This window comes from Myripristis murdjan, chromosome 4 (assembly GCF_902150065.1).
Source record: "Myripristis murdjan chromosome 4, fMyrMur1.1, whole genome shotgun sequence".
Classification (NCBI taxonomy): domain Eukaryota; kingdom Metazoa; phylum Chordata; class Actinopteri; order Holocentriformes; family Holocentridae; genus Myripristis; species Myripristis murdjan.
The window spans coordinates 12,083,051-12,101,511 of record NC_043983.1 but is presented as its reverse complement, the minus strand read 5'-3'; the positions used below and the strand labels follow the sequence as shown (position 1 = coordinate 12,101,511).

Sequence of the window (18,461 nt, the reverse complement as noted above, 5' to 3'; positions counted from 1 at the left end):
CTACCTATCAGGGCAGCCTGTTGCACAATAAGCTCCATGGGGGATCTGCTCCTCCTGCATCTACGCCGCTATAGCAGAGAAGGGGGAGGGGCTGAGCGGAGCGGGACGGGGCAAATAGTTCTCAGCAATTGTTTGAACCTGCTTGAGTCGCCAAATGGCTAAGTCAGCCCATATCAGGACAGCTAAGATAGAGCCAAATATTTTTGAAATTACACAAAAGTACAGTAAATTGACTTGCGAGGTTCTAAATGGTGAAAACAAACACTGTGCACTGTAAAACAGTACGAATTATTTTTTGTGTGCGTCCGTGTTCAGAGGTGTTACAGACTGTCAAGAACCTCATGATACAATATCTATCACAATACATGGGTCACGATACAATTTGTATCATGATACACTGAAATACTCTGCAGAAAATGTACCAACAGAGTTTCAAATATAACTTATTACATGACACTTGGGTAGAATAATAAAATATACAACATATTATATGACAAAAGAACAATTTAATTCAAAATTCCCATTCCAAGTTATTTAAGCAGAATTAGCAGGACACAAATTACTCAACAATGTGCACTAAAATGTAGATGTCACATATATCACATACCAACGAAGTGCAGAAATGATACATATCGATACCATGGGTAAGAGAACTGACATATTGTGAAAAATAACATCACCATGCTCAGCTGTACTGATTTCTCCACACAGCTACAGATAATAGTGTGTAGTAAAGTGTGTGTTTTTGTGTCATTGCACTCCGGGCGAAAGAGCAAAAGAGAGGGGCTTCAGTGGTCAAAGTTTATCATGTTAATCAATAGAGGATGATGATGATACAGGTACACATGGCAGTCAGCCACACTGGGGTGGGGCTGTCATGATAAATGTCGAGATAAATGTACATAAACATGGAGATATTGCCTTTGTTTTAGTCAAGTTGGCATTTTCTGGTCTAAAGCTTACTATCGCAGCATGACTAGACTCTGTACTCAGCCAACACACATCACATGTAATGAGTAACACAATGACACCTCTGCATTTGTAAAAGAAACTATAAGGAAGAGAATAATTCACATACATACTGTGTATTATTCTACTGTCCATCAGTGATCAAAGTAACTGACAGCATGCTGTCAGCACAGGACATATTTGTACTAGGGCCCCAGTGACTGATGGATAAAGGTTATCAGCTGTGTTTGCCATTTTACAGTAGAATATGTGCCATTTTAAGCAGTAGTTGGCTACCTGCCTGAAAAAATACACTACCATTTGGCTGGTGGTTATTTCCCAACCTGTCAGGTTAAATGAACGAAAGGACTAGAAGGTGCTGCTCACCCCTGGGCTGAGTTGTGATGTCCAGCATCATCGTCATCACCGTGGCTTTCTGCCTGGGGCTCTTTGAGCAGACCAGCTGCCGTTTTGGTGCCGTTGCCATCCTCCTCCTCGTATTCCCTCACGTCGTTCACCTCCTTCATCTTTAGCACCTTCACTACAAACACCACGATGAACTATGAAAGGAGAGGAGAGGAAAAGAGGGAAAACTTCAACACTTTCCCGCTTTTTAATATCACAGTTCTCAGTCATTTATACCAACAGAGGCCTTTATGTCTTGGTGTTTTGTGTTTGCTGAGACTCGTTGTGTTGCTTGTGTGTGTCCTCACCAAGAACCAGTAGATGTTCATGAGCAGCAAGGCCAGCAGCAGAGCATTGAAGAAGAAGTAGAAGGGGATGTTGGGGACAGTCTGGATGCTGGACACACATGTGGCATACAGCACCTTCAGAGGGAACCAGTAGAGACGAAACCAAAACCTGGAAGAGTAAGACGAGGTGGTAGAACATGGTTATAATACTACACATCTTTATTGAGAGAAAAAGAGAGTGAGAGAGAGAGAGAGTAACAGAAATGAAGGTAGTCTCAGTAGTTGCAAAGCTGTCCAGCTGTCTGACGAGGGAGTATTTGGCTGTAGCGGAACCTCACCAGGTGATGCTGAAGCTGACGGAGCCCATGTTGGACAGCACATCGTTGAGGAGGTAATAGCCTCCTCCTCTGGACTTCAGGTAGACGTTGAGCTTGGTGAACTCCAGCTGGATGTCATTGATGTCATGGAGGAACAACACCAGAATCCCTATATTGTGGTATCTGAAAGGCAGGGAGGATAAGGTGGATTTTGTATTAGACACAAACCACCAACCTTTACCAGCCTCTGTTAACGATGTGGTGTTAAACACAAAACATTTGAAGTCAATAAATTCAACAAAAAGCTGACAAAATGGCTGCAGTGATGCAGTGTTTTGAAGTCAGTCTTTGGGAAAACAAAATAATAGATGTTCTCTCAGGTACTGTGTATTTTTTATTTGATTAGGGTGAGGAAAAGCACTGGAGCGGTTCCAGTTGTGGCTTTATCAGGTTACCTCTTTCACTTTTTTGCTGAACAGTGACAACCACAGCTGATATCTTCTATTTTCTATAAGATCACTTTATCTGCAGACAGAACGCTGGCAGCCCTGTGTGTGTGCAGCATCCTGCATGATGTTGTTTCTCATACAGTGTTAATATTTGGCCAAAGTGCCCAGGTAATTTAACGGCTGCCATGCAGGTTTTTGTTTTGGATTCATTTTAAGTAATGCATGAGGATGCTGATGAGGCTTCCAAATATTCAAGATTTCATGCTGCCGAGCCTCTTAGGCGTGTTCGTGAAATTCAGTGAGCATAGTTTATTGCATTTATGATAACTTTTTTATTTTCTTTTAAGTGTTATGGTGCTGAGGAGTTACTATTACCTATTAAAGGTACAGTTAACCCTATTTTCTTGAAAAATAAGGTCAAGACCTGGCTCATGGACAACCTGGAAATACAGGAGTGTTAGTCAGGAGTGTATTCATTTGGATTATTGCTGCTTTAACCTGTTTTGCCGTTCATGTTTTCAGTTTCTGATGGTTTATTGTGGAGGACACTGCCTCGGCTTTTCTGCACTAGCTCTCTTTTAATACATCAGTGACCACAGTGGAAATATGCCTGTTGGCTTTAGTGGGCTATCCTTGACAATTTTAAGCTAAAATGCATTTTTTATTATGCTAATCTTGCTTTTTGTTGTCAAATGAACTGAACTGACATCTAAACTGAATGCCCTCCGTTTATATTAGAGTCTAAGAGACTTTAGTACTGGAGAAAAAATAACTGTCTACATGCTGTTTTTCCTATCTGCACCCACTATATCCTGCTGCTGTTTGCATGTTTTGGTGGTTTTCCTTTCATTTAAAATTTTGAGATTTGAAATTTATTCTGGTATTTATGTGCTGAATAGGTTTCATTATCTTCTAACCAAAACAGACAAAAAAGTACCTGAAGGCATAGGAGAAGCCAATGAGTGCCAGTGTGATGACATGGTGCACAACCATGACAGCGGAGTCCTTCCTCCATGCGTCCATGTAGACTGTAGCGTAGATGGAGTGGCCATAGAAGCTGCCCTGGATCAGGTAGGCTATGGCGATGTCTGTCGGCACCGACATGCCACTCTTCCAATCTGGAGGGCGGAGGTGGGGTAGAGGTTAGGGCCTGAGACACACTGATAGGACTAAATAATGGGAATATAAGGTCTTACTTTAAAATCAAGTAACGAGATGGATTCAGGTGAGAGGGAAGATCCCTTATTGATCTCACAGGTTTAAGTTAATCCAGTCATGGTTGTCAATAACGAATAATGGAGAGGAAACAGTTGTAAGTAGGGAGACATTTTGAGATGGATGAGAGCTTTTCAAAATGTTTTATTTTTCTTGTATAAGAACTTGTGCTTCCAAAATTGTTTTGTCATTTGTTCATGTTTTTTTTATGCTGTTGTCCTGATACAGTCACACCCTCCGGCCTCATCAGCCTCATTCCCTTCACCTGTGTATATCCCTGTCGATCTACTCACCTGCATCCCTTATGTATACCGGTCCACTCTCTCTCTGAGTTGTGTACTTTCTGTATCTGTGTCTGCTGGTTCACAACCTCTGGACTACTTTCTGGATTTTGAATTCCCCTCACCTGCCCCTTTTCAGATTTGTTTGCCTTTTGGTCTATCCAGGTAATGACCTGGATAGACCCCTTGCCTGTCTTTAGAGTTCATTTTTGCCTGAACTCTACGTAAACAACTGTTGAACTAGCTTGTGTTGGTTGCCTTGTTTTTGGGTTCAGGCCTTTCTGCACTTCTTAAAAAAACATGAACAGAGTGCAATCGATGTATGCTTGTGTTACATGTAAGCTGCAGCAGCAGTTGTGTGTGTGTGTGTATTTTTCCCCTGCTACCCTGAGCTCACTGCTAATCGATGCTAGCTGAAGCCAAGAAGACGTTTGCTGTCTCTCTGCCTCTCGCACGCATGCCTTGCAAAACTGGGTCTGCAGTGCATTCACCCCTTTTCATCAGCACAGGCGAATACATGGCCGACATGCCACAGTGATACTGATACTGCTCCACACAGGCAGTCTATTTCTGTAATCGTGTTTGCTGATGTAGATTACAATGCATTTGACGAGAAACAACTGGTAATGCATCGCTGTGGAAATACCACTGAAAAATCTGCGTGCGCTGCAGTTGGCTGCTGGATACATAGAAGTACTAAAGCCCTAGTATACACACTCTGTCCTAGACATAAGATGGATACAAGTACAACACAGGAATCCGCACGCACACACACACACACACACACACACGCATACTTGGACACAGACATCACCAAATGCTCAGCTATATACAGTGACTTCCGGGGGGAATACCAGATGTGAAAGGGCAGCTGGGGTGGTTCGTATAAGGGGACCGCAGAGGTTGGGGGTATCAGGTTTAATCCAGAGAGAATTAGAGAGGGCTTCTAAGTACGACAAAAGGCCAAATGTCCGTGGAGGCTACCAGGCTAGCTCATGTCTCTAAAACCTATCAAATAGATGGATGGTTGGACGGAAAGTTTCTCCCTGGTCGTTTGAGTAAGTTTGGTCTCCAGTGAGATGGGGTTACGTTTGGACCTTGTGTAATGTTTATTGATTGGCCCTTCCATCATTAAACATTGAGAGGAAGACTGCTAATTGCATCACAACGGAAGAACTGCCCTGGGGATAATATGGGAACTGGAGCCCTCTCCTTTCTCCTCTCCTCTGGATACACTTTCTCTGTCGCCTCTCTGCCCCCTCCTGTGTCTCCATCACTTGCTTTGATTTCTCTTCATTCTGCACACCCCCTTTCTTACCTACTCTCCTTTACTTCATCTATTACTCTCTACTAGTCTGGCCACATTAGCTTGCTCCTGTACACAACTCAGACTTGACAGCTATTAGAGGTGATGTGGCTTTTAAAGATGAACCTAGTGCTGTCAGCTCGCCTTTGCTCGCTCCACTCAGAGGGTGGAGTTGGACGGGAGCCCTGACACCTCCGTGTCTGATGGAACAGGCCAGGAGGCTATTAAAGACATCAACAGCTTACGAGTACAATCTCCATTGTTCATCCATCCTGCATCTATCCTCCATTAGCGCTACAGTGATAGCTGTCACAGGAGTCCCTCGTCACGCATCTATCTTCCATTAGATACACTGATGCAGCTCATTATTTTGCAAATGCTGTCAGACAGAATTGATGTACTGTATCATAAAACTTCTCTTTCACTAGGCATGTTGTTATTCCTTCTACCTTCTGATGGCTATGAAGACAGCAGAAATTAAACTTTCTAACCTTAAAAGTAGAACAACTCGTGGGCTTTTTCAATGGTTACATCTAAATGTTACTTTTGTGTCAATTGCGAGGAGAGGGAAACTATGCCCACTTATTGTGTAGCAAGGCAGAGCCAGGATCAGTCTAGTCTCATCCATGCACATCTCTACTGTTATCACAAAAATGGCTTATGTTTGGCCTGTGTGCAGTAGGAAGCTGTTAGCTGAAAGATACTGAGACTGGGGTTGTGTGTAACAGCTCCCTTTAATGAATCACAAACCAAGCTCATGAATCATAATACCCATTAATCAGTCACACCGAAACCACAGAGGACAGGCTGGATGTGAGACAACAGCTGAAAGCTGGTAGCAAGTCTGTGACACTTTAAATGCAGCTGAAGAATAAATGTGGTTGTTAGATAAGAGAATGGTGTGATTAATTGGAGGCTAACTGCTATGAACCAATAGGTTTTCTATCACTAAAGAAATGAAGGAAAAGGTATTCAAACACTTTATTTAAATAAAAGCAGCAATACCAAAACTAAAATTAGCATTAGCAGTAAAATGCACTCAGGTATGTCAAGTAAGAGCAGTCATTGTGAAGAATCGTTCCTCTCAGAGAGTTAAATTATTGATGCATCAACCTGTCAAAAGTAGTTTTGTGTTGTAGCTCTAACAGCTCCATATACTGTTGGCTCTAACAATACATCATATTTTATGAGACTATAATATGTTTTGCATGTCCTACAAACTAACTAGTAACTACAATGGAATGCAAATTACAACATTTTCCTCTGAAATGAAATGGAGAAAACGTTTCATAAAATGTAAAAGACACTGAAAGAACAAGCACCACAAAATTGTGCTTCAGTATAATTAGTAAATGTACTTTGTGACTTTCCATCTACGTATTCACTCTACAGAGTGTTAGTGAGATTAGGCCATGATGACGGTTGTGTTTCATTCGACTAAACTGACTTCCCCTCCTTATCTTGCTTATCTCCATGTTAGGTAAGAGACTGGCTCAGTCCCATTACTAAACACCTCCTGAGCTCAAGCTTCCTCTAATACAGACCAGGATCGAAACATTGTGAATGAACGAACGAATGAATGTGAACTGAAATTTCAAAGTTACACTTGGAAACACCTAAACTGAACTGAATGAACATTATATTATATTATGCTATCTGGTCACACATCCCTCCTCACTCCATGATGCAGTGTTCCTTACCGTAAAAGACAGAGGGGGGATTGTGAAAGAAGTTGTAGGAGGTGAAGAAGAGCAGGTAGGTGCTGTAGGACCACGACATGGTGTAGAAGACCAGCTTCCACGCGCTCTCCGGCATCTTGGCAGCATCTTTGGGCAGTAGCCTGCACCACTGTGCTAGAGGCTGTAGGACAGGGCAGAGAAGAAACAGCAAGACACCAAGTCAGTCAGTGTGGCAGGCTAATTGGAAAATGTGATAAAGTCAGTCAGAGAATCACTGTAAGTGGTTTCTTTAGGCATGTGAGTAGGCAAACCGCTGTGAGGCCTGTGCTTCAATAATATTTAAGAGATTTACTTTAAGCACTTTGTCAAAGGAGGTGTCACATTATTCAAATGGTACATATCTCATTTTGGAATTCTCTTATTGTGACAGTAGGGGAACTGAGAGGCAGTAAGAGCAAAAGAGACATGAGAGAGAAAGCTGTGATGGGATTTGATCCAAGGCCAGCAGGACTACAGACAGATTCCAGAGGGTCTTAACTATTAAAGCTGCTCTGGGCATATTTTTGAGAACTAATAAATGCTGGCTAGAGAAAACAACTTCGGGATTAAATGGGAGACACAAAGCCGGACATGCATCTTCAACAGATGAACCAGCTAATGAACTCTATAATGAAATAAAAAACACAAATGCTATATTCTGTAGGATAGGTTTGGTCTGAATTTAAAAAAATAAATAAATAAATAAGACAATATTTACAGCTTGGATACTCGACATTTTAGATGTATCAGGCAATAAACTTTAGATAACCCCCCCATCAAAATGTATATACACAGTAGCTCTTTTTGTTGGGAGTTACACTGGCCTACTGCCAGTGCAACTCCCAATGACAAGATGTTTATTGCTTAAACACAGATAACAGATACTGTAATTTGGAGAAAGATGCCAGAGAATGTCTAGTATATGAATATTATATACAATCAATATTTTAGTCACAAAGTCATGTATACTCTGTCTTTCTTTCCATCTTTCTCTCTCTCACACACACACACACACACACACACACACAAGCAATGTAAGCACGTGACAGCGTACACAAACTACGTCTTGCACAAGTCTGATTACAGTTTGCTGCTCAAGCAGAATTAAAGGAAGTCAGAGAGCGGCTTCCTGCCGTCCTGATGTAGTCTGATAACATTCCCCCCGCCCATCCACACCCACAGATATGCCCACTTATCTTTCTCCCTCCCTTTCCCAATCTTACTGCTGTCTCAAACAGAATGTCCAATCCCTTGGCTTGCTCCCTTTGTCTCATCTCTCAACATTTTCTCTGATGTGATAAACCCCCTGCCCTCAACTGTGAGCAGTCTGCAGCACTATCACAACCAAACCCACAAACCACACAGGCAGAGGGGCCTGGCAGTACCACAGAGATGTTTAGCATGGGGAGCTGCAGTGGGAATTGAACCGTTGACTTTGACAGTATTAATGCCACGCTAAAATCACTGAGCTGGAAACGGACAGACTAACATAATCAGACTGGTTCACATAATCTCACTCAGACAAGGAAGAGAGACATGCAAAATGGACAGATGGAGAAAGGCAAAGGGACAAACTAGACTTGTGCTACATGTTTTCCTGTCCCTGCTGGGGCTAACTAAGCTTCAGTTTTGAAGACTGGAGTTAATTTGGAGTCAAGTATAGTCTTGAAATAGTCTTGGTACTTGTATAAGAAAGGAACCGACAATGGCATCATTAAGGACATATTAAACAAAAAATAAATAAATAAAATAAAGTGGGTTCTCAAATATGTTTAAAATAATGTACACTCATGACATGATTCAAACAGTTTTGGAGGCTTGGAATAAGATGTTTTACTGTACATTACTCAGGTCATCCTATCTGTTTACATATTCTTCTCCCTCTGGGGCTCACCAGAGTATTACTCTCACCATCTGTCCATTATCATATACTAATAATATCATGTACATTGTTACAGTGTGTACTACAGCGAGAGCAGTTCATGCTAATCTCTTTACTGTACTTTGTTTAGTGCACCACTGGCTCATGTAGCTAGTGAGTTTTGTGCTGTGTTGGGACACAGATAAGAGAAAATCAAGAATTGAGGACCAATGTAACACCTCACCAGCAGACATGACTGGAAAGTCTGAAACCAGCAGACAAAAAAATGTAAAAAAAAAAAAAAAAAAAAAAAAAAAAAAAGTGTTGCTACCTTGATGGGTCAGATACATGAGTGCAACTGATAGATAATGAATTGATTAATTAACAGATAAATTTATGTACTAGATGCATAAGGTTGTTTGTCAAGATTTCTAGTAATGTCTTTTTGTCACCACTTTTATGATAGTTATGAGTTTCAGTGATTAGTTCCAGACCTTTAAAATCTACATAAACTAGCCAGTTGTTGGTGTGGGTTGTTATGACATAACCTTTCCTTGGTATGTTTTCAACTTGCTGTGCTGCTTTAGCCATGATAGTGGGTCATATACATCCGGTCATGCAAGCTATTTGATCTACTGAAACAACTGTAAGCTGGAAGAAATATTTTGATAAACTCTCATTCAGCTGTGTCATATTTAAGAGAAGGGAGGGCCATGTGCTTCCACTCCTAGGAAACAGCACGACAGGCCTGTGGTGTCGGGTGTTTTCCATATCTTACATATTCCATTCCATATTCCACATTCCATTCCAATCTTCCACATGGAGCAGCTGAGCCGATAGGTGTCAGCGCTGAGTTCCAAGAATAGTGTCATATTGGCTGTTTTCAAGCACAAACACGGACACAAGGCAGAACAAAGCCTTTTGACACACATTTCCGGCAGGGAAAAAGACACACAGACAGACAGACAGCCAGGTGGGCAGGTAAGGACAGTAAGACATGTATCAGATAGGCAAGTGGACAGTCAGGTGTTCAGTGCATCACCACTGTGCCAAGACAGGAAACCAAACCCCAGCGTCTTGTCTTACCTCTTGACAGAGGAGATGCCTGTCACACATACATGCACACACACACACACACACACACACACACACACACACACGCACACCATCACCACCACTTTGGGATGCAAGTGACCTGTGTAACTGGAGACAGGAAAGTGAAAGGTGCCTATTTCAGTGATACACCTCAGTCAGTTGTCACCAGGCTGACAGTCTACAGTACAAAATAGGATTCCTATCATAGGACCAGGCTGTTACATGATCAATTAGTGGAGGGGGATATCGCTGGACCGAACAAACACCATGTGCCCTTGGAGCGAAAGGCTTTTCTGCAATTACAGCAATTAAAAAACAAACAAACAAACAAACAAACAAACAAAAAAAACTTAATTTCCTATTTATGTTAAAATACTAGAATAACTTTTAAACTGGTTCAGTGATCTTGCATCCTAAAGAAACATGTAAGCTCTTAAGCCATGGAAGAAAATGTAAATTACAAAGATGACAAGGGTGTTATTATGTTTTCACACAACAGCAGTATTCTGTGAATGTCATTATCATTGTTATCTATTCTGTCTGTCATCTACCTTTCATTTACGTAGTTGCCTTTCTTGTTAAGCTTGACCCATATATCAGTTGGTGGATAATATCAGCCAGTAGCTCCTCACAGATGTATCCATATTGGCACATGTGCTGTCCAATATACAAAAAAGGCCATACATACTTAAGGAAAAATGATTTGAGATCATTTAAAAACAGTGTTATCATTAAATTAAATACCGGCAGCCTACACTGTTTACAGGTAATGATGGTGTGAATTGTGTGAAGTTAAAAAATGCATGGTTGAACTGTGAAATATCATTTGCCTCCAATTATTTGAAATTTGAAGATTCCTTGCTATCTATCTATCTATCTATCTATCTATCTATCTATCTATCTATCTATCTATCTATCTATCTATCTACCAAAAATCCAACATTGATCAGGCCTATTTTCCTCATTCTTATTCTTTCTTCTTCTTTTTTCTTTGTTGTTTTGATCAGAAGGTGTGTCCACATTAGTGAGATTAGAGGAAGAAAACAAGACAGGGGAGGCAGCTGACAGAGAAAGACCGACAGGGCTAACAGTAAAAAGTAACAGCACCAGAGCATGTGGTCCTCTGTCGTGACACAAGCAGAAAGAGTGAGGCAGCGTGCTGCATCACCTGACCCCAACCTGGGGCTGCCGATTGGTCGAGAGCACAGTGACATGTGGCTTGTGTTTCAGTGAGTCACGATTGGGGAGCACAGCAGCAGCATACTCACCACATTCCCTCCCTCTCTCTCTCTGTGTCAGTCGCTCTATCAAACCCCGTCTCTTAGCCATCCTGTCCTCCTTCTCTCCCCCTCTCCCTCCCTCCTCCCCAATCTCTCACTCCTCCCAGCTCCCTCGCCGCTTCTCTCTCTTCACCCCTGTGTCTCCCTCCTGCCTGCGACATTTATTTATAGAGGCCAGCTGTCAGCACAGAGCACCCCTCACCCCCGCCTCCGCCCCACCACTTCCACCGCATCACCCCCGCGTGGTCTGCATCTCTGCGAGGCCTGTGAGCTTATAGTCCTCACCCCCTATGACGCGCGTGCACACACACATACACGCAGCAAAGGGTGAAACACACCAGTGGGTTTGACAGACTGGTGTAAACATCCTGGTCTCAGTTCTGCAGCCCATATCTTATTCATTAATCACCATTACACTGCCGCTTCACTGCTGCTATATCCTCTATTAAAGCTGTACCCACTTTCATTCTATTTATCTCTCTACCATCTTACCTGCTGTTTCCCTCTGTGCCAGCTATGTCTACAGCACCCTACCTGTGGCTTCATCCGATTCGATCTCTGTGCCACCCTACCCACCGTCTCACTCTGTCTCACCCACCCATTAGTTTTCTATGCCAGCCTACAGAGTGGGGGTATACTGGGTCAAGGGCGGTGAGATAATCCACTAGTCCTGTCAGATAAATGACAGGGCCTTGAATTACACTTAACTGGAACGTACGACCACTCAGCGGCACCCTCCCCTCTCTCTCTCCCTCTTTTTCTCTGACAGACAAACTCTGGCTGAGCTCATTCTCTACCTCAGGGCGTCACTGGCTCTCATTTCGCTTTTCTCCTCTCTCTGCCCCTTTCACCCTGCCAGTAAGAGAGAGAGAGAGAGAGAGAGGAGAGACTGATGGAGGGAAGGAAAAGCCTTGCAGGATAATGTGGGCTGTTTTCAACCTGGGCCTTGTTTTCCTATCGTGGCATTTGGTTTGGAGTTGTTTTCCCATAGTAACATTTTGTTTTGTTTACAGTTTCATCACTTTCCTGAATGTAGTGTTGGAAGTACCTTTAGGTCAGTGGGAGCGCTGCTCTCCAATACACACACACTCACACAGCACTGACGTAATCCCAAACAGATGAACCCAAAAACTGATTTAAATATTCCCTTTTAACCCAGTAACACACACACACACACACACACACTGCAGTCCCATTTTCTTTAAATAGCTGTGATTCAAAAATTATGATGACATTTCAGTTAAAATACTACTTTTGATAATTTTTTCATGCTGTTCACCCACTACCTTTCCTTTTTTGCTCAGTGCCAGTCTAGATATATGTGACTTCATAAGTACACGAGATTGTATTATTGTGAGCAGAAGTGATCATTTTGATTTTAAATGCCTTAGACTGCCAAAATTGGTGTATTTCCAATGTTCACTGCTTTTTGAGACATTTCCACAATTTCTGATGCAAAGTGGGAGGCATTGGCACGCGCAAAAAATTACACTTACTTGTAATTACTATTAAGGGGTTGACATGTTTTCCCAGTCAGTAGTTTGTACTTGCCAATTAACATACCATTAGCAATGCTATACTGCAATAATATTTGCAAATTTCCAGAAATTGGATGTAGGCAGGTCTCACTGCAGTGTGTGTGTTACTGTGATGAAAAAATGTGTTTCATCACTTTTTGGGTTCAGCTGTTGGGAGATGACATTGGTCCTTTGGGTGTGAAGACCAGGAAGCCAGGTGAATCAGAGATGCCAAACTCTTCAACAACGCGCAGAAATGTTGAACGCCATGTTGGAAAATAAATTATAACCAAAAATATCCTTTATGAGAGGGGAAAGGGAAAGAGGAGAGAGGCTCAGGAAGCAATTAGAGAAACACTGTTTATGAGAGGAAAGAGACTGAGAGTGAATGAGACTTCACAGTGAACAAGTGGTTCCCTTAGCAACTATGCAGGGATGGCAACCCATGCTGCCAGGATCCTACAGTGTGGCTAAAAGCTCTCCCGCTCTCTTTTCCATACTCCCGTCTTCCCTTCCTCCTTTCCTCTCTTTGTCCGCTCAACCAAAACCAGCTGCACCCCATAGCTCTCCCTTTCACCCTGCGCTCTCTAACCAGGCCTCTGTTTCCCCACTCTGTCCTTCCTGGAAGCTAGGGATGAGAGAGGACAGCAGCTGAATGGACTCCACTGGACTGTTACATAAGAGGATAAAGTGGGCCAGTGAGTCAGGATGCTGGCTTGTGTGTGGATCTGTTCAATAAGGCTCTCTCTCTCTTTCTCTCACTCACTCTTTTATTCCTCTTGCTCTGTCTGGCCTGTGTTTCTCTTTTTGTGTATAATATCACTCTCTCCGTCTCGGTCTTGCTTTGAAATCCAGTCTGGTCACAGTTCCCTTCTGTTCTCTTTCCATCAGTGGATCAAATCACATTTGAAACGGCCAGACCAATGAGTATCAGGATTTTTAGACTATTTGCAAGTCAATTTAGTATACTTTTCAGCGATTAACAACTAATTTAACACTGTTTCTGTCCTGTAAACACATCTGCTGTGCTAAGTAGGTTAAATCAAACACTGATAGTTTGCAAACAGTTTTTGACCCTGGGCTGCTATTTCCTCCTTCATACACTCTCTCATATCTCCTCAAATCTCTCTTCCATTAGGCATCTTTCTGCCGCCACACCGCCTCCTCTTTTGCCATGCATCACCCCCTTACCCCATCCCACCCCCCTTCTCAGTGAGGCAATGGGGGACCAGCTGTCATGGGGGAACAAAGCCCTTACCCCAGACATAGACAGATGGGGCCAGAGTACTTCTTTGTTCTCCTTTTCATACATACACACGCACACACACACAACTCCTAAACTCTCCAGATAACTGCTGCTTTTGCTAATGTATTTTTTTTTCCAGTCATGACCTATTCTCACCCCCATCTCCCGCCCACTCACTGGGATCTAAGCAGCTGACGGACAGCTGTGTTGCACGCTGGGAGATGCAGTCCCTGGGAGGTTATTTTCAATGCGACTGAAGGAGGGAAAAGGGAGGACAGATGAAAGGCGTTGTGCTGCCGGGCAATGGTGGATGTAAGATCGGTTCCTTTCTTATACGAGTACCAAGACTATTCCATGGACCTTTACTGCACTCCAAAATGCTCAATCTGTAATTGAAGTGAATGAATCTGTGGAGAAACACGTACAGCTGAAACAGCAGCGGATATAAGGATGCAAAGACAGAGAAGCACACACCCACACACTGACAGAAACAATGGGCAGAGCGGTGCTATTGGCAGGTGCCAGTCAAGGCAGATTCAACTGTCCACATTTTTTATCTTATGTATATTTAATGTACAGCATCAGGTCAGCGAACTTGGTGATGTCTGGTGCCACAACACATTGTTTATTGCACTGCAGGGTGTTTCCTGTGTGAAGCTATTTCTGGTAACCGCCAAACGAAGGCTTTTCCGCTAACACCAAATGAAAAAAAGCAAGAAATAACACTTTGAATCGTTTCACTTGTGGCACATTTTGGCCTTCTGACCGTGAGAGGGCACACATTAATAACACTCTGTCAACAGATTTAGCAACTTTTCAGGCCTGCCGGTGAGTTTATCTCTCAGCAGCAACTAAACTAAAATCTCCCCTTTATAGACCATGGGGAAGAATGTTCAAATGTGTTCACCACCAAAGCCCAAGCAAAAGCAAGGAAATACATTCAAACAGAAACATCTTAAAATATCTTGAATTGGATTACGTATACTGAAGACCTCAAAATTCTTTGGTACTACTAAACTTCTGTTTTTCAGTCATCAAATCCGTATCAGAGGTCTTAAAAACATTTAGTTGGTGTGTTGTTGTTTTTTTGGTGAGAAAAAGCCCAATAATACAGACATTAAAGAAGTGTATCAGTCAGTAGCAGACCTGTCCTCACATTTCATCATAACTGGCATTAAAAGATCTTAAAGTCTTAGAATTAATTCTTGGGTTGTTGATTGACACAGCAAATGCCACTAATATGCAAATTAGCATCTGCCTTCATCTGGCCCTCACAGCAGTGCACCAGCAAAGACCCATTTTTAGCTAGAAATAACCCTGCAAATGTATTCTGTTGCTGCTGTATTCAAATATGAAATGGGTCTGATGCCTTTTAGTGTACAGTGTGCGTGGGTGTGTGCGTACACCCACACACTACTTCCTACACGAGTATGATGTGTATCTGTGTGTGTGAGACAGCAGTGAAAAGGCATACCTTTTCATAAGGGGGTCTAGTCTATTAGCTGTTCCCTGTGGAGGTGTTAACCCCACATTTCATGCTGTAAATGGCTTTTCCTGGGCATCAAATCAAACGAACCTCGCCTTAGTGGTGGAATACCATCATAGGATTGAGCTACATTACACACACTCATTGGCAATCACTCTCACACTCAATTTGTAGAGCAGCATCAGGTTTGTTTCTTGGTAACATCACAGATTAGCAACTTGGTTTGCTGGCTTGATCCCAGCTTTGGGAGAAGGATGTTCATGCACACAGATATTTCAAAAACGTCTACAATCATATATATATATATATATATATATATATATATATATATATATATATATATTTTTTTTTTTTTTTTTTAATTGAATTGAGCGGACTGAGAGACAAGTTTCTCACCAAAAACAAAATCATGATAACATAATCATTTACCTTCAGCCAATCTTCTTTTTTTTTTTTGTTTGTTTGTTTGTTTTACAAATTAGAGCCACTAAATAGAGGCGTTTATGGATTCTCGCCCCTGTTCTGTTGTGGTGGTTGGTTTGTGTGTCATCTGTGTTACTCTCTTTAAATAGCGCAACAGGTATTATTGCTAGTGTGACCGGGGCAATGGTTGCTATTGCAGGAACATTTCAGAATCATATTTTTCACAGGTCTTATGCCTCAGTCAACTAAAGGGACAGCTGGTGATTACTAACAGCAAGAGAGGAGACAATGTAGTCAGAGTCAGCCCCTGTAGCGGAAAACACTGGTTATAGACGAGATAGTCTCAGCACCTCAGAGTCCTGTAATTGTGACTTCATGACATTTGATAAGATTCAGAAGCAGCGTGCCGCCGCTACAAAATGTACAATACATGGCGGAAACGCTGCTAATGGTGTGTTCGTCTAGACAGAGTTCAGTAAGCCCTGAGCAGTCACATCACAGAGGCTCTCAACAGTCTGCCTGTCAAACATTATCACACCTGACAGGACAGGACAGCTGGGCTGCGACATTTTACCAACACACAATTCAATACAACTGGTATGGTGCATCTTAATCTAATTCTATGCCATGATGAGTGATGTTTTAAGACAGTGGAGATAAAATCAGCACAAATACAATGAACTAGGTAATATATACCTGACTTAGCTTTCTTACTACATTGTCTTAACCGCTTCAACTCAATTTCCCTTGAATTTCTCCTTGCTTCAAACTTAGATAAAAACAAATTTTCCATGTTCTATGACAATGTAACATATATATTTAGTATCTGCTAATTTTAACACAACATTAAATCTTCATGCCATTGTTTTAGGGCTGTACCATTACATCAAACAAAAAATATCTAGGCATAGATGTCTTGTGCTTCATTTTATGCACTTTTCCCTGTAATTCCGCAGCACATATTTGGTATCTTTGGAAAACTTGGAAGCTCAACTAGAATTTAAAATAAAGTTCTGTGGGTTTGAACAAAGATCAGCCAAGCAGCATGCATTTGTAATAACAAATCCACCAATGGAACCAGCAGGGTTGAAGAGGCTAAACTTTCCAGATATGTATTTTAACTGCTTGTGGTTATGATCAGGATGGGGAATTTACATCAACTACCATACTGATGAGTTTCAGCTAAGGATAAGTTTCTCTACTCTAGTAGCTACTTTGGCTGGACTTAGTGCTCTATAGCTGCGTGGAAAATGTTGGGATGAACTATCCTCTCCAGCAAGTGGACACTAGCACTTTATTTTCCTACCCTGGTTATGATCATGTCACCTCACACGATAAGAATCCCCTCCAGCAGTATGGGCCCAGCTAATGAGGCTGCTTAACACAGAAAGCACTTTATTCTGTGCAGTTGTGTATCTAATTTCTTGCTATGAACAGTACCAACACCGAGCTTGTGATCTGGGGTCATATGTCTTTTATTTAGGCCTACAGGCTATCCCACTTTACACTACGATAGTGGTTAGTATTATTGTGGTTTCACTCTTTTACTTTCACTCTGCTGTCTCTCACCCTGCACTGACAGCCATTATAAAGCCACAACTTTCACTTTGCAGAAGGAATAAAATCTTTCCTTCAGAAATTACACACTTCTTCTTATGTCTAAAGCGATTTCAGTAAAAGGACAGAGAGGAGAGAGAGAGAGAGAGAGAGAGAGAGAGAGAGAGATGAAGAAAGTAGGGATGGGAATTATATAAATATTAGACTGTTACCATGATAAGAGACTAGATATCATCTGGTGATTATTTATCAAAAATCTCATTGTGTAAAGTCTAGTCTTCATCCATCCACCAAAGTTCTTTGATTGTGAGGAGCAAGGCTGAGAAGTGTTGTTTAGTCATTCACACAAGCTGCTCTCTATCCAAACTGTCAGCAAGGAAACATATGGCTGTCATTCATAATGCAGCAGCCATATCACTGCCAACACACACAGGAGTGTCAGCATATGTATATGTATCTATATATGTTCAACCAGCCAATGTGTGTATGCACCTAGAAGCAGAGAGGAGCACTGGCTTATGTGCTCACAGTAATTATCCACCCACAGATAGTCCAAACCTAGCTTAAAAACACACACACACACAGAGCACAGGTGATGGCTACTTAGGAGACACTAAGGGTAATGAAGAAAGAACTCTGTGTGTGGTGTGTGTGTGTGTGTGTGTGTGTGTGTGTGTGTGTGTGTGTGTGTGTAGGTGCTGTGTTCAAGAACAAATCTTCCACAAGGTAGAAAAGGGTCATGGCTCTATCTACAGTATTTGAGATAAGCCATGATTGGATGTTTGGATTAAGGTTAAATTAGTTGTTTGGGTTGAGAGAGAGAGGGAGCGACAGAGAGAAAGAGAGAGAGAGAGACAGACAGAGAGCAAAAAATGGAGAGAGAAAGAGAGAGATGGCATGAGGACAAAGCACAATGCAGAACATAGTATAATGCAAGTTCCACATACAGATCTATAGTAATATTAATTGTGATGATGATAGTAACAATACTGATAATCATGGGACTGACTGTGGTGGGGCTAAATAATAATAATGATAAGATTAACAACAATAAGACTAATAATAATTAG

The 18,461-nt window shown here is 41.9% G+C and overlaps 1 protein-coding gene across 1 annotated transcript in view; it reads right to left on the bottom strand.

Annotated features, from left to right (window-relative positions):
* The window catches only part of cers1 (ceramide synthase 1), a 37,049-nt gene that overhangs the window by 3,520 nt on the left and 15,068 nt on the right, over positions 1 to 18,461 (bottom strand). The window contains exons 2-6 of the mRNA XM_030050413.1: positions 6,909 to 7,068; positions 3,344 to 3,524; positions 1,979 to 2,140; positions 1,662 to 1,809; positions 1,336 to 1,508 (exon numbers count right to left, since the gene is read on the bottom strand). Coding sequence (XP_029906273.1) covers positions 1,336 to 1,508; positions 1,662 to 1,809; positions 1,979 to 2,140; positions 3,344 to 3,524; positions 6,909 to 7,068 — 824 coding nt within the window. The remainder of the gene's footprint in view (positions 1 to 1,335; positions 1,509 to 1,661; positions 1,810 to 1,978; positions 2,141 to 3,343; positions 3,525 to 6,908; positions 7,069 to 18,461) is intronic.